We start from the raw sequence: 16,385 nt of genomic DNA on the forward strand, positions 1-16,385 counted from the left end.
AAAGCCTTAGCAAAATCCAGAAGTACCACTGTGTAGCCAGTTCCTTTGTCCAACTCAGATGTTATTCTATTATGAATAGTTAATAGATTGCTAAGGCAGGATCTACCTTTAACAAAACCATGTTGGCCTCTATAGAGTATCATATCCTGATCCACCCATTCTTGAATTTTGTCTTTAACCAACTTTTCCAATACTTTTACCACTACTCCTGAGATGGTGATTGGTCTGTAATTCAATACCGCAGTTTTAGAGCCACCCTTATGCAAAGGAACCACTTTGCCTAACTTCCACTCCCTAGGGACCATACCAGAGTTCAAACTTAAGTTAAATATCCAGGTGAGAGGGGTTGACAATTCATTTGCACATTCACGCAACACCCGAGCTGATATTCCATCTAAGCCTACCGCAGTGTTTGCATTTAAGTTTTGCAATATATTTAATACCTCTGATTCTTTAGCTTCAATTCTCACATTAGGTATTGCTGTAGGTATAGAGATATCCTCACTTGGGTGATAGACTTTTGAAAAGTGATCACTCAGTAACTCGACTATTACATCTGATTTTGTCACCTCAATACCATCAGCACCCACTAAGGTTATCCTTCCGAAGTCATTCTTCCTCTTACTTGCCACATAGCGGAAGAACTCTTTGGGATTACCCTTGATCTCTTTGGCTAAGGTCTTCTCATAATCTGATTTAGCTTTTCTTACTATGCTGGTAACTTTCCTAGCTTGAGCCTTGTACTGCTCATGGGTGTCCTGATCGCCTTTCTCCTTGTAAATTCTCCATAACATTTTCTTTTTTTGCAGTTCAAGCTTGATACTACTGCTCATCCATCTAATGCCTGCCTTGTTTGACCTCCTAACCATGGGGACACAATCTGATATTGCTTTCCTCAGATACCCACTGATTTTATCCCAAGCACTGCTAACATCTTTCCCTTGCAATATGTTCTGCCATGGGATGGCTGCAAGCTCACTCCGAAGCTTGTTATAATTGCCTAACCTGTAGTTCCGTACATACCCCTTCTTAATAGAAAAATCCACAGATTTTGCAACCTCCCAAGTCAATACCACATGATCGCTTTCACCAACTGGAGGTAACGAGGATACCTTACTTATGCATATAACCTCTGAACCAATAACCAGGTCCAACACTCTCACACCACGTGTCCCTTCAGTTACGTGCTGTTTCAAGTAATTATCTCGTAGAAGATGTATGAATTCCATTTCCTTTTTGCTACGTGATATTTCCTCCTTCCAATTGATATCACCGTAATTAAAATCCCCCATAATAATCACCAAGCCTTCACTCATTGCACTAAGTTGCTGATGCATGAATTCAATATCTCCCCCCGTACTCCCTGGCCTATAGCAGCATCCAACTGTATATTTGGTTGCGTTGGTCGCTATTTCGCACCAGACTGCCTCAAATGAACTCTTATTCACATGTCTATCATCATGATATACTACTTTCTTTGGCTGCAACACATCAGCTATCATCAACAGTACTCCTCCCCCTGTTCTATCTTCTCTATCCTCCCTGAAAATAGTGTACCCATCACATTCAATTCCAGTGACCACATCTTCTGCTGACAGCCAAGTTTCACTAATGCCTACAACTTTTGGTGAGATTTCACTGACTAATGCCAAAAATTCTTCTCTCTTATTTCGAATGCTTCTAGCATTGGTATACAAAAATTGCAGATTCCCTCTAGATCTTGTACCGGCTTTAGAACTGATATATAAGTCATTAACTACCGTAGTCCTATGCCGATTTTTATCCCCTCTCTTCTGCAATTTATTCAGCCTATAAGGATCAATAAATACACAATCAGTGCTAAAGTTTCTCTCTCTTACACTCAACCTTTTCAATATTAGTTTCCCTGCCCAATAACTTCAACCTGTTCAGAAAACAATAACTTCTTCAATCGCTTATGTCCTTCCATGTTAAGATGCAGTCCATCTCTAGCATACAACTGCCTTTTTCCTTCAAACACACTCCAAACATCAACAAACTCCAGACCTCTTTTTCTGCACATTCTTGCAATCATATCATTCATTATCATTGCTCGTCTACTTAACTCGTAATTGTCAAAACGAGGCAGCACACACACTATTCTCCCATTGACACTTTTCCTCTTCACAATATCTAATAATGTTCTTAAATCTTTTCCTACCCGATTTATACTACCTCTCAGGTCATTCGTACCCACCATAACTATCATCTTGTCTGCTTCATGCCCTCTCTTTATTGCTAAAGCCACTCTTTCTATTGTCCCATCAGCCAAGCACTCCTCATGCATACCACTCTCCATACCCTTAATCATAGAATCACCATATATTTTACTACTCTTAACTTCATTCAAATCCACACTCATGGACTCATTCTCTACACTATTCAGCATGACTCTCCCAGCTTCATTACTCAACTCTCTATTACTTACCCCCCCACTCTCACTACATCTCATTTCTTCTAGGCCACTTGTGGTTTGATTATATTGACTCACAATCACTCCCATACTATTTATTACTGAATCATTCACCAAAGACTCACCCATATGTAATCCTGTTCTAGTTACTTCAGCTAAAGTAATCTCTATAGTCCTAATTTCTCTGTTTAACACATTAAACTCCGCTTTAACTTCCAGTATCTCCTTACCGATCACTTCCACTTCCTCATGAAGAAGATGAAGGTCATTTTTCATTTTCATAAACTCCCGCCGAAGTTCTTCCGCTACGGTCCCGATGTCAGCTTCCATTCCTAAACGCTCCAGCCTATCCCGACACTTCTCACATACGTCGACATTTTCGTTCTTTTCATTTTGCCAGACCGACCACAGATCCTTCACATTTTTCGGTGCATACATATAGCAGTTTCCGCAACGCATCCATTGCGAAAAATCCAACGCTGAGCCGGCCTTTCTTGTAGTAGTAGAAGTCCTGCGCGCCGCTGACGTACGTTTCTTAACAATGACCTGAACATCAGGTGCCACATTGCAGAAGTTGTGCAGACATCACATTGGATAATGGCAATGATGTGGAGGACCCTGACATACGGAAATAGAGTGGTTATGATGCATTGTATAAGGCCTTGACCAGGCCTTGTATGGATTATTGTGCACAGATTTGGTCGCCAGGTTTTCATGGTGATCAGGATATGTTGAAAAGGGTCCAGAGAAGATTCACAAAGGTGGTCAGTGGTCTTTGGAATGCAAAGTATGAGGACAGATTTAGAGAAAGTAAGTTGCAGAGCCTCGTGAATGGGGGGGGGGGTAATATGATTGAGACATAGAAGCTAGTCAGGAGTTGTTATCAGATTAACATGAAATAGATTTTCCTTAGACTGGGAAAGGGGGGGGTAGAACAAGAAACCACCGCTGGAAACTGTATAAGAAGAGCATGAGCAGAGGAGTGAGGAATAGGTTCCTTGCATGGAGAATGGTTGGTGAGTAGAATGCATTGCCTGAGTGTAGACACATTAAATCAGTTTAAAACACAGTTGGATGAACATTGCGTGTGCAATAGTGTCCATCTCGCACGATGAATCTCTGAATCCATCAAGGTCAAATGTTAACATGTTCGCTGCCACACAATTTCGGCATAGTCTGTTCCCGTACGCCAAGCAATTTCACTTCTTCAAGGTCAGTACGGTAATCTCGTTGCCGGCGGTAAGCATCATACGAGTATATTCATAGTTGGCTTGTGCAGAGCATATACCATCTATGGGAATACACAGTTTTGATACTAGCTCCACAAGCCAAGCATTTTCACTTCTTCAAGGTCATTACAGTAATCTCGTTGCTGGCGGTAAGCGTCATACAAGTCTACTCGTGGCTGGCTTGTATAGCTGGTTTACCAACTACAAGTATACTCGTAGTTGGCAGCAAACGTGTTAATAATAATAATAATATGCAGCACTTGTAGAATGATTTGAATAGGCGAGAATTGTGGGCATGTGAAAATGTCTCTCGTATCATGTTAATAAATGTAAAATAAAGCACTTTGAAAATAGATTTTCAAATTTTCAAAGTGCTTTCACATTTTTCACAAAGTGCAAAATTTGAAAATAGATTTTCAAATTTTGTGATTAAAAATCCAATGTCGTATTATATGGTGGGATTATGCTAGAAGAAACTGATCAGGCTAGGGATCTTGGAGTTTTAGTAGACAGGATGTTGAAGTTCAAGGGTCATATAGCAAAAATTGTAAATACAACTCAGAGAATAATTGCAATGCTGAAACACACCTTGACATGCAAAGATAAGTCAGTCATTTTGCCTCTTTACAAGACCTTAATAACACCTCACTTGGAATATTGTGCACAGGTGCACTAGATTATCATCACTTCACTGAAGATAACACATGTAACATAAACAGTGGATTTTATAAACCATTGTTTTTTAAGGGGTGGATAAGGCAGTTTAGCAGGATGTAAAAATCTGGAGATTTTATTAATGAATGCTACTTTTATGCCATGTTGTCAAAGCATTTTAAATATTTTGTTCGTTACATGAAAGAATTATCACACCTTTACTCTTGCTAATTTTTCATTGTCTGAGGATAGGGATTACAAGAACTTGTTGATTGTTATGTATCTATATCTATTTTGAGTAAGATGTGGCTGAGGTATTTAAGTTCTTCGATTTCTTTTCTATATTTTTGTGATATTGTATGCTCTGTTTCAATGCATTTTAATCATTCCCATTTTTTGTGCAGGTGGTGAGATGATTTATGGATGTATCGTCCAGTGTGTGTTGGTTTTTTTGTGTACTGAATAACTGAGTTTGTTCTCTTTGGAACCTTCTAGAAATATGCCCAGAAATTGCATGGTCCTGTTGTTTTCAAGAGGTGAAGAATGAAATGCACATGTGAATGTAGACTGTTCGGGTGCCCTGTGAATTATTTTAGTTGTTATGTTGAATCTGACAAAATGATGAATACATCATCTGCATAACAACTAGAAATTAGGTTTTTGATGTAGCAGAAGAATAGCAACCTAGCTGCATACGGCGGTCAACGTGTTAACACATTGACCGCCATAATGCTAAAAAATTTTGTGATCCCCCAGGCAAACCTCTTTTTGTTTTACAATTTGCTAAAAGTAACATAAAATAATCATATTTTATGATTTTTTATCTATTTCATGCAGCTAAATAGATTTGTTAAGTGCGAATCACGTGTGCACCGCGCAGCCTAAGAAGAATTCTTTTACTGACTGGGTTGAGGGTGCACACGTGATTCGCCCTTCACACAAGGTCAAACTTGCATATCTATGATGCTTACAAATAGTTATATGCATATAGTGTTTTGTCCAGTGGAATAAATTTGTTATAATGATAACTATTGTTATAAATTGCCCTAATTTGGGAGACCGAAAAAGAGCAACGTCATTTAGAAGCCTTGATAAATGAAGTTCTATCTGATGACAAACCATACGAATATTCATCGGAAAGTTACAATGGAAGTGATCTTAGTTCTGTGTCTTCAGATTCTGATTCTCTCATTGCTAGAAAGAGAATAAAAGTATCTACAACTGGTAATATCAAAGTTTTCGCTCCTAGTACATCTCAGTTTACTGCTGCTCATTCTGTAGAACAAACAATTGATGATGTTATAAGAAATCTGCATTTGACTAATGATTCTTCCTCAGATGAAATACTTGGAAATGTGAATTCAACCGACCTACAATGGAATGAAATTACAGGTGATAATCTAAAACATTTTCAGTTTGTGGATAATAATTTTGGAATAAAGCAAAATGTTATTGAAGAAATGCATGATAAACAGCCTGTAAACTTCTTTTTTATGTTTGTTGATGAAGGACAGTCCTTCATCAACAAACCAAAATTTTGGACAATTTTACTAAAAGCAAGGATAAGAAAGTGGAAAAACACAAATCCCAATGAAATGAAGATATTTTGGGGTCTGCAAAGTTGGTTTGGTTTAGTGCAGATGCCAAAATTAGAGTGTTATTGGTCGAATAACATCCTCTATTCTACAGAAATCAAACAAGTTATGTCAAGGAATCGGTTCGATCTTCTTCTCAGTAACTGGCACTTCACAGACGAGGGTGGAAATACTTCTGAAAGACTTTATAAAATTACACTTCTCATAAATCATATAAGAAAAAATTTCCAGAAAATAATGACGCCTTCGAGTAATATTTGCATTGATGAAACTTTGGTTCCTTTCCGAGGTCGTCTTGCCTTTCGTCAGTACATCAAGAATAAACGACACAAATTTGGCATAAAACAATTCAAATTGTATATTGAAGATGGATATACATATGATTTCAAGATATACTGCGGCACAGAAAAGACCAATACCACTAATAGTGTTCCAACTTCAATTGTTATGGGACTTTGTGAGAATTTACTTGACCATAGACGCACAATATTTGTAGATAATTATTATACCAATATTGAATTAGCACACAAACTTTTGAATAGACAAACACACCTTGTAGGCACTTTGAGAAAAAATTGAAAGGGAATTCCGCAGGATGTTGCCCAGAAGAAATTAAAAAAGGGTGAAATAATTGGTAAAGAAAGTGACACAGGGATGGTGGTAATAAAATGTTGCGATAAACGTGAAGTGCTTATATTATCAACAAAACACACAAGCAAAATGAAATCCCTTACAGCAAGAAATGGTAATGAAGTGCAAAAGCCGGAAGCTATTATGGACTATAACAAAAGCAAAGCTTTTATGGACTATAACAAAAGCAAAGCTTTTATTGATCTATCCGATCAGATAAAAGCCTATGCTTTTTGTCTTCGAAGAAGTGTGAAATGGTACCGAAAACTCACAGTTGAAATTCTTTTAGGTTCTGCTGTGGTGAACGCTTTTATAGTATATAAGCGAGTTACTGATAAAAACATTAGCATCACAGAATTTAGAGGAAAAATCACAAAAGAGTTATTAGGAATTACACCAAAGAAGAATAATGTCACTTCGACTTCAGACAAGGAAAAACATATTTTAGAAGAGGTTGGTACCAGTAATAGGAGAAGATATACATCTTGCTACAAAAAGTTAACCGAAGAACATAATAGAAAATATGCAACATCTAAGGTGACACAAACATGGTGGAAATGTGTTCAGTGCAAAAAATTTTACTGTGTTCGCTGTTTTACTATTGTGCATAACTGTAGTTTGTAATTGTTTAGTAATAATTTTACCTAATTATTTTTTCATATCTATTTGTCTATTGTTTGTCATTTTTTTCTTTCTTAGTTTTTCAATTTTTTAGAAGAAAAATTTATGATTTGACACATTTCTAATGACATATATTATAAATAAATATTTAGCACCATTGTTATTGTTTTATTCAACATTAGAATTTCGCCTAAATCAGGTAAAAATAAAACCCCTATAATAGGCCACCTGTTGTACATGTAGTTGAAATTCTACTATATAAACCTGTTTACCAGACCCCACATTTCCATTACCCATAAGCATTTCATTTAGATATGAATCACAGGTGAACTATGAGGCCTGAAAGAAAAATCTTTATGCGAATCAAATATGATTCATGCAACGCATTGAAAAAATGCAGTGTGAATCCTATTTGATTCATATGGCGGTCAACGTGTTAAATGCAACTGCTTCAAACCCACATGGATGCTACTGCCAAAATTGCTGAAAATGCTATAGCATATGGGAACACTAATACATCAAATCTTATACCACAGAAATGTGGTGAAAAATTAGTTATGTAGTCAGAGAAATCCATTCACTGTATACTCACTATAAACATTTGGACATCATACAAATCTGGAAAGATGTATTTGATGGAGAAAGAGCTGGAGAGATTTAAACAAAGTGTCATGGGTCTTTTTGACACACATGGGACTGGACACGAATCTATCACTTGAAAGTGGGCTTGATATTTGACTGACAGAGGCTTATGTTGTGCGTTATCAGCTCATTAAGACACCCTGCTTATCACACTTCTGATATTTCTCCCAAAACATTTTTTTTTTGTTGCTATTATTTTAGATTTACTTATCCACTTAACTCCATGCAATTTATCCTCCTAATTCAAGGCATGTTTACAGTGGATCTTCTGAAACTTCTGGACTGCTTCCCATCTTAGTTGATAGTTATCTTTTGTTTCACATCAGAAAACTGTATATCATCATACAGGAGTTATAAGTAAAAAGCAAGTGTAGGGTTTGGATAATGACCCAGCCAAATCATCTTGATGCAAATGGGGGACCTGTAGGGTGGGAATGTTCAGCCAACATATTTGACAATGGATCAATAAAGTGTAACTGTCATTTGATGTTATTTAATTTCTTTTAATTTCTCTCCTTTGCCTTTTGAAAATCAATATAAAAATGCTAATAATTTGGAGAGGAAAGATGTTACAGTTGTGTGCATGCATGTGTTTATATCTGGTAGGGAAATCTATTGATTGAGTAGATGATATATCCATTTTTCAAACTACAAAGTGTAAATATTTCCGAACATCTTTACTTGATAGATGATGTCACTGCCCAATGTGAGACCATCACCACTACCCTGTTTACTGGCTGAAGTGGCTTTTAAATGTTTGGTGTCTAGACCAGATTACTAATCATCAATCAGTTTATAACTTTGCAGAAGTGAGATGAAAAAAAAAAAAAAAAATATATATATATATATATATATAGATAGATAGATATAGAAAAGTAGAGCACATTGCCAGAAAAGCTGGTAGTGTGACACTGATTTTTGAGATATGACGCTATTACAACTAAAGTGATCTCCCATGATAAGACTAACTCACTTCATGGCAAGTGAACAATAATAATAATAATTAGAACAGTTCCTTAAAAGCTCACTCAAAATATGGCAAATTATTTACCTAAATTTTCCCTTTCTTCTTAAGTGAATATATACATCACCACCAGTTACATATTCTTGTACTAAATACAAAGAACAATTTTCCTGTAAAGATTTAAGATTATGTCAATATCCATGTGAATATATTTATGAATAGTGAATTCACAAATAATATTTTATTATTTAATCTTAAAATATAATGGGTTACTAAACCATTATTTCTGATAAAAATAAAAATTGAAATATAGTGAGTTGTATGGCTTTAACCTCCTTATTCTAGAACGAGTTCTGTAGATGAGAATAATCAATGTTATGATAAGAAACAAGTAAGAAACTGATTGCAGACAGTCATAAAAAGTGTTTGAATTATTTACAGGGAAACACAAGGCAAAGGTAATATTTATTTGATTAGACCATATATTTCAATTTGAAACTTTTGATAACACAACATTACATTTCCAGTAATGTTGTGTTATAATAATAATAATAATAATAATAATAATAATAATAATAATAATAATAATAATAATAATAATAATATATATTATTATTATTATTATTATTATTATTTTATTTTTTAGTTTATTTTTATTTTTACAGTTATGATTAACCTTTTCCTCATTTATAACACAACATTACATTTCCAGTAATGTTGTGTTATAAATGAGGAAAAGGTTAATCATAACTGTAAAAATAAAAATAAACTAAAAAATAAAATAATAATAATAATAATAATAATAATAATAATATATATATATTATATATATATATATTATTATTATTATTATTATTATATATATATATATAATGTGTTATAACTGAGGAAAAGGTTAATCATAACTAAAAATAAAAATAATAATAATAATAATATATATATATATATATACACACAATATATATATAATGTATATATAGCCAACTAATAATCGGCAAAAGTATGATAGAAAAAATAAGGGTACGATAGTGAGTTTAAACAAAATGAAAGAGCGTGTGTTGTATGGAGATTCCTTAGTAAGAGGTATGTTAATTGAGAGTTTAACAAAATCATACCAACCCAGTGCAAACATTAAGAATGTAAGCGAGTCAATTAGAATGCAAAAGCAGCGGGTGAAAGAATTGATAATGATAACAGGTACAAATGATTTGAAAGGAAACAAAAAGGCTATGAGTGAGGATGTGAAGGAACTGCTTGAAGTAGTAAAAGAGAAGAGTGAGAGAGTTAGGATGGTGAGTCTGTTTCTGCGGTATGACAGTGAAGAGTATAGAAGGAGGGCCATAATTGCTAATGACTTTATATGTGAATTTTGTTTGATGAGTGGTGTGGAATTTGTGGAATGAATTCGATGGGCGAAAGGATTTATATAAAATGGATGGTTTACATTTGAATGGATTTGGTGTATGGAGACTTGAAAAGGTGTTGTCGAATGTAGTGGAAGTGAATGTGCAGAATCAAGGAAACTAGAGTTATTAAGGGTGGGGGGGGGAGTAGATATGCTGATTCTAGGGAGACAGTTGAGTATGTGAATGTGTGTAATATGCCCAAACGAGTAGGAAAGACCACGAATCAGAATGGGATAGTTAGTATAAGGCATCAAAATAGGGATGGGACAAATCGGCTTCTGCAATTCATGTATACAAATGCCAGAAGTATCAGGAACAAAAGGAAGAATTTTTGGCCTTGGTTGGCACTTCCAGACCACAGGTTATTAGCATTAGTGAAACATGGTTGACAGAAGGTGACACAGCTAGTGGGATTGAATGTGAGGGGTATGGTGTGTTCAGGAGTGACAGGGAGAATAAAATGGGGGGAGGAGTGTTATTGATGATAGCTGATGAGTTGCAGCCAAGAAGAGTAGAAGTGGAACTGCAGGATAGAGAAAATAGCGCATTTGAGGCTATTTGGTGTGAAATTGAAACTAGCAGAACAAAATATACAGTTGGGTGCTGCTATAGACCAGGTGATGGAATAGATGGTGGAGATAATATGCATAAGCAAATAGAAGAAATGAGTGGAAGGAGGATAATTATTATGGGAGATTATGGTAACATTGACTGGAAGGAGGAGAGGACACATGGGAGGAAGGAATTGGATTTTATGCAGTTATTAAGGGATAACTATCTGCGACAGCGTGTAATGGAAAATACTAGGGGTCAGCGAGTGCTTGACCTAGTAACTACATCTGAGAATTTGGCTGTAACGAATATGACCACGTTGCCACCAATTGGTGAGAGTGATCATAGGATCTTGACTTGGGAGGTGGCTAAAGCTGGAATTTACAATTAAGACAGGGTACATGTGGAATTATTGTTCTGGTAAGTATGACAAGCTTAGGAGATTGATTGGTTCAGTGCCATGGCATGTACAACTGCAAGGGCTAGAAGTTAGTGCATGGGAGGTGGTTAAGAAGTATTTGCATGAAGCAATGGTTGACCGTATACCTAGAGTCCAAATAATAAATCAAGTAGGGGTTAAATGGATGAATAACACCATTAAGCTTGAGCTGCAAAAAAAGAAAAAACTATGGAGGGAATTTAAGGAGAAAGGTGACCAGCAGGCACATGAACGGTATAAAGCGCAGGGGTAACGAGTGTGGTAAGAAAAGCAAAAAAGGATTATGAAAGAACATTGGCCATGCAGGCTAAAGAGAATCCTAAACAGTTTTTTCGATATGTTGCAAGTAAAAGAAAAAATGTATATGACAGAAAGATTTTAAAGAATGCTGATGGTAGGGAGGTAACCAAATCAGTTGATATAGTTGAATTACTGAGCGAGCACTTTGCAAGAATATATCCAGGTGGTGACATTGCAGAAATGAATGGACCAATAGATTATACAGGAATTGTGGTGAATGAAGTGGAGGTGAGTAGGCTATTGCAAAACCTGAATGTCAATACATCTGTGGGATTAGATGGTATACCGGCTCGTGTCATACGTGAAGCGGCTAAAGAATTGTCAGTATCCTTGACCATTTTGTGTAATTTGAGTCTCGGGTCTGGGTTAGTCCTGAGGGAGTGGAAAGAGGGTAAAATAGTTCCACTGCATAAAGGAGGTTCCAAGACTGCTGTTGTAAATTACCGACCGATTAGCATATCAGGAATCGTTGTCAAGGTCTTGGAGAAATTAGTCAAGAGAAGAATACAGGATTGGATAGATGAAAATGGGATACTGTATGGGGGGGGGGGACATGGTTTTGTGAAAGTAGATCATGCCTCAGTAACTTGCTCACTTTTTATAACACAGTGACGGCCGAACTGGATAAGGGTAATGGGCTTGCAGTGATTCTACTGGACCTTGCCAAGGCCTTTGACAGGATACCACATGGAACTCTAATCAGTAAACTGGAGCAGATGGGGATGGATATAGGGTTGGTGAGATGGATAGGAAGGTGGCTGATGGAGAGATACCAGAGAGTGGTTTATTCAGGAATGGAGCCCAAAAGACGGCTTGTGACTAGTGGTGTGCCACAGGATTCTGTTCTTGGACCACTACTTTTCAATTTGTTCATTAACGATATAGGAAAGGATCTGAGAGGAAGTGTTCACTTGTTTGCTGATGATGCAAAGTTGAGTAGAGCAATTGTGAGTGCACAGGATGTCAAAAATTTGCAGGATGATTTGGATAGTTTGGAGGACTGGGCTAGGGAAAATGGATGTCAATTTAATGTGGCAAAGTGTAAGGTTATGCATTTTGGAGTGAAAAGATTAGCAGCAGTATATCACATTGGTGGAACTGTATTCCAGGAGTTAGATGAGGCCAGGGATTTGGGAGTATTAGTGGATAGGGAGTTGAAGTTTAGGGGGCACATTGCAAAAGTGGCTAAATCAGCTTATCAAATCACTTGGTTGCTGAAAAATACTTTAACAAGCAGAGACAAACAAGTTATTGTTCCTCTATATCGAGCCTTGATAAGACCCCCATCTAGACTACTGTGCCCAGATATGGGCGCCAGGGTTTCTTCTTGATGGAGAGGAGGTGGAGAGGATCCAGAGACGAGTGACGAAGATGATAGCAGGACTGTGGAATGAACCTTATGAGAACAGGTTGAGGATTTGTGGGTTGCAAAAATTGGTTGATAGGTGGAAAAGGGGGGGGGGGGGAATATGATTGAGACATTCAAATTACTGAAGGGTTTCTATAAGATTAATCCAGAAGATATTTTTGAGAATAGGACTGGTGGTGGTGGGAGGACTAGAGGCTCCCTCAATTAGTCTGTCGACTCCTTGGAGTTGCCCAAAATAATAATAATAATAATGCCCGTGACTCCATATTTTATCTTATGGAGTCACGGGCACACATCTCTCATGGATTTTCTTCATCATCTTAACAACCAGCATTCTAATATAAAATTCACTGCCAAACTAGAACGAAATAACTGCCTTCCATTCCTGGATGTAATTCTTACATGATGCTCTGATAGATTTAAAATCTCTATATACAGAAAACCCACTCATACTAACAGATATCTGCACTGTTAATCTCATCACTTTCCACCACAAAACTATTTATACCGTAATATACAAACTATTTCTGTGTCCTAAGGTAGAAATAGTTCCACTGAAACTATTTCTACCTTAGGACACAGAGCACGCTCTCTTTTCAATGAACTAGATGAGCTCCAAAAAGAAATTAATCACCTTTCTCTTATCTTTAAACAAAATGGATATTCTGAAAAAACGATTAAGAAATTTCTTCTGGATTCTTCTAGGCAGTGTACTACGGAAACTACTAATTTTAAAGGTAGCATCTCCATCCCTTACATTAGTTCAGTCTCCAATGAATTGGCTAAAGTCCTTAAAAAATACAACATCAGGACGTTTTTCACTACACTTCCTAAAGTCCATTCTCTTATAAGCCATCCAAAGCCTATTCATCACAACCTGAAATATCCAGGTGTATACAAGTTATAGTGCGATTGTAATATTCCTTATTTTGGACAGACTAACAAATCTATTGAACTACGTATAGAGGAGCATCTCCTATAAAAGATCATATGCATCTGCGCTATCCAGTCATGTTCTTTTCTCAAACAATCCTCATGATGATCTACAGAGTCACTCAGTTTGCTGGGATAAATCCGAAAACATTTTTCGCTGCAGTGATGAGTTTGAAAGAAAAATCGTGGAGTACAGGGAAATTCTCTTTAATCCTGAACATTTGAACAGCAATTTGAGTTACAACATCCCTGATAGCCATGCTGCATTTGTTCAATACTGGCGTTCATGAGAACTTGCAAGCACACACATAACAAACAATGATGCGTTGGATAGAACAACTTGAAAAATGCAACGTTTTTGTGTCAATTATGTATTGCATTTTGCCTGGAATTCTCAGTTTTTTTGTAACTTCAATTTTTATTATTGTGTTCTATCTTTAGTGGATACCTGATGAAGGCTGTAAAAGGCTGAAACTAGTTGAAATTTTAATGAAAACTCATTTTCATTAAAACTTAATATTTTATCTCGGTTTAAAGTCATTTAATATTTATTTTTAAAATGTACCATAACAACCGAGTAGAAGCTCAAGAATACATATATATATATATAATTCATAATGTTTATGACCTTATGACTTCATAAAATACCATTCTTGGTTTTAATAGCAAGTATTAAAAAAAAAAAAAACACTTGATGCATTATTCTAATCAGACTTTTCCCTATTTTAAGTTAAGGGATATTACATCCCATATTGTTTCATTGCCGAATAAAAAACTCAAAGAGTTTCATGCCGAATATAGAAACTATATAAAGTTCGGCGAGTCCAAGCATAAGCAAATACCTGGATAGTGCAACATCTGACCCATTTGGTAGTGTACATCCTGATCCACCTTACTATGAGGTAACTCATAGTAAGGGTGGATCAAGCTCCGATCACTATTCTTGGTATTTACCCATAACGTGAAACCTAGCTCCTAGGAGATGTATTACTGTTCTACATTATGAGAGAAGGTCACTACCCAGACCGGTTTCAACCTTTATTGAGGTCTCATCAGTGAGTAGGTAGACCTAGTAATACCAAGTTTGTAGCAAACAGAACTTACATATCCTACTATGAGCCTTTGGCTCTTCATATAATTAATAATTTATTAGGACACCTTCTTGGCTATCCTCATAGTAGGGTATGTAAGTTCTGTTTGCTACAAACTTGGTATTACTAAGTCTACCTACTCACTGATGAGACCTCAATAAAGGTTGAAACTGGTTTGGGTAGTGACTTTCTCTCATAATGTAGAACAGTAATACAGCTCCTAGGAGCTAGGTTTCACATTATGGGTAAATACCAAGAATAGTGATCGGAGCTTGCTCCACCCTTACTATGAGTTGCCTCAGTGTAGCACTACCAAATGGGTCAGATGTTGCACTATCCAGGTATTTGCTTACGCTTGGACTCGCCGAACTTTATATAGTTTCTATATTTGGCATGAAACTCTTTGAGTTTCTTATTCGGCTATGAAACAATATGGGATGTAATATCCCTTAACTTAAATAAGTTCATGTCGCCGAATTGAAGCCTTTGGTTCTTCATATAATTAATAAGACTTTTCCCTATTTTTGCTAACGATAGGCAGTCATTCTGATTCAAGTTCGGGCAGTGAAACAAGGCTTCAACACTCTCCTTAAATAAACATTCAAATTTTTATTGACAGCGATGTAGTAAGCATGTTGCAGACCAAAGAATGTTGTCATCTGTGTCTATTCTGTGTTAAACTAATCCAGATTTATCAGATTTCCTATGGTAAATAAATGATTGATGTTGTTGCATGCTCTTTTCTATTGAGCGTCCAGTTTGTCCGAAGTAGAATAGACAGCAGTCACAAGGAACTTGGTATACATCCAGGAGAGACATCGGAGAGCATTTATCTCTGAAGAGGGGGAAATAAGTTGAGAGTTTATTGATAGGTAAAAAAGTAGCCACTAAACCATATTTCTTCAGAATTATGGAAATCGGTTCTGAAATGCCTGAGATGTATGGGATTGGAACTCCATGTACTGTTTCCTTGTTTTTTAAGTTAGGTTTGTAGGAGTCAAACAGATGTTGCATAGTCCTTTATGAGAATCCATTTAATTTCATATATATTGTTTGATGAATTAAAGATGCAAAGGAATTATATTCTCAGTTTAATCCTTTATCCAAGTGCAAGCAAACAGAGTTTGTGCCTGAAGTATCTTCAGGACTGGGCAACTTAAATATAGAGGCTAATGACTTCACATCTTATGGGATACTTGCCTTAGTATCCCATAATGCAAAGCGCATATCCTTTCAGACATGTATAATGCTGTGAATTATGGAAAGGCTCACTACCCATACTGGTTTCAACCTTTATTGAAGGGTGCAAAGTACATATCCTTTCAGACATGTATAATGCTATGCATTATGAGACGCTCACTGCCCAGACCGGTTTCAAACTTTATTCCCATAATGCATAGCATTATATATGTCTGAAAGGATATGTGCTTTTCATTATGGGATACTAAGGTAAGTGATGTGAAGTCATTAGCCTCTATATTTAAGTTGCCCAGTCCTGAAGATACTTCAGGCACAAACTCTGTTTGCTT

General features: G+C 36.4%; 1 protein-coding gene across 1 annotated transcript in view; it reads right to left on the reverse strand.

Moving 5' to 3' along the window:
* The window catches only part of LOC150108524 (cAMP-dependent protein kinase catalytic subunit alpha-like), a 202,834-nt gene that overhangs the window by 85,500 nt on the left and 100,949 nt on the right, over window positions 1-16,385 (reverse strand). The window contains exon 6 of the mRNA XM_090415947.1: window positions 8,854-8,936. Within this exon, the coding sequence (XP_090272073.1) occupies window positions 8,854-8,936 (83 nt within the window). The remainder of the gene's footprint in view (window positions 1-8,853; window positions 8,937-16,385) is intronic.

The sequence above is a fragment of the Typopeltis vanoorti genome, chromosome 3 (genome assembly GCF_054136105.1).
Source record: "Typopeltis vanoorti isolate ZY-2024b chromosome 3, IOZ_Tvanoo_1.0, whole genome shotgun sequence".
In the NCBI taxonomy this organism is placed as follows: Eukaryota; Metazoa; Arthropoda; class Arachnida; order Uropygi; family Thelyphonidae; genus Typopeltis; species Typopeltis vanoorti.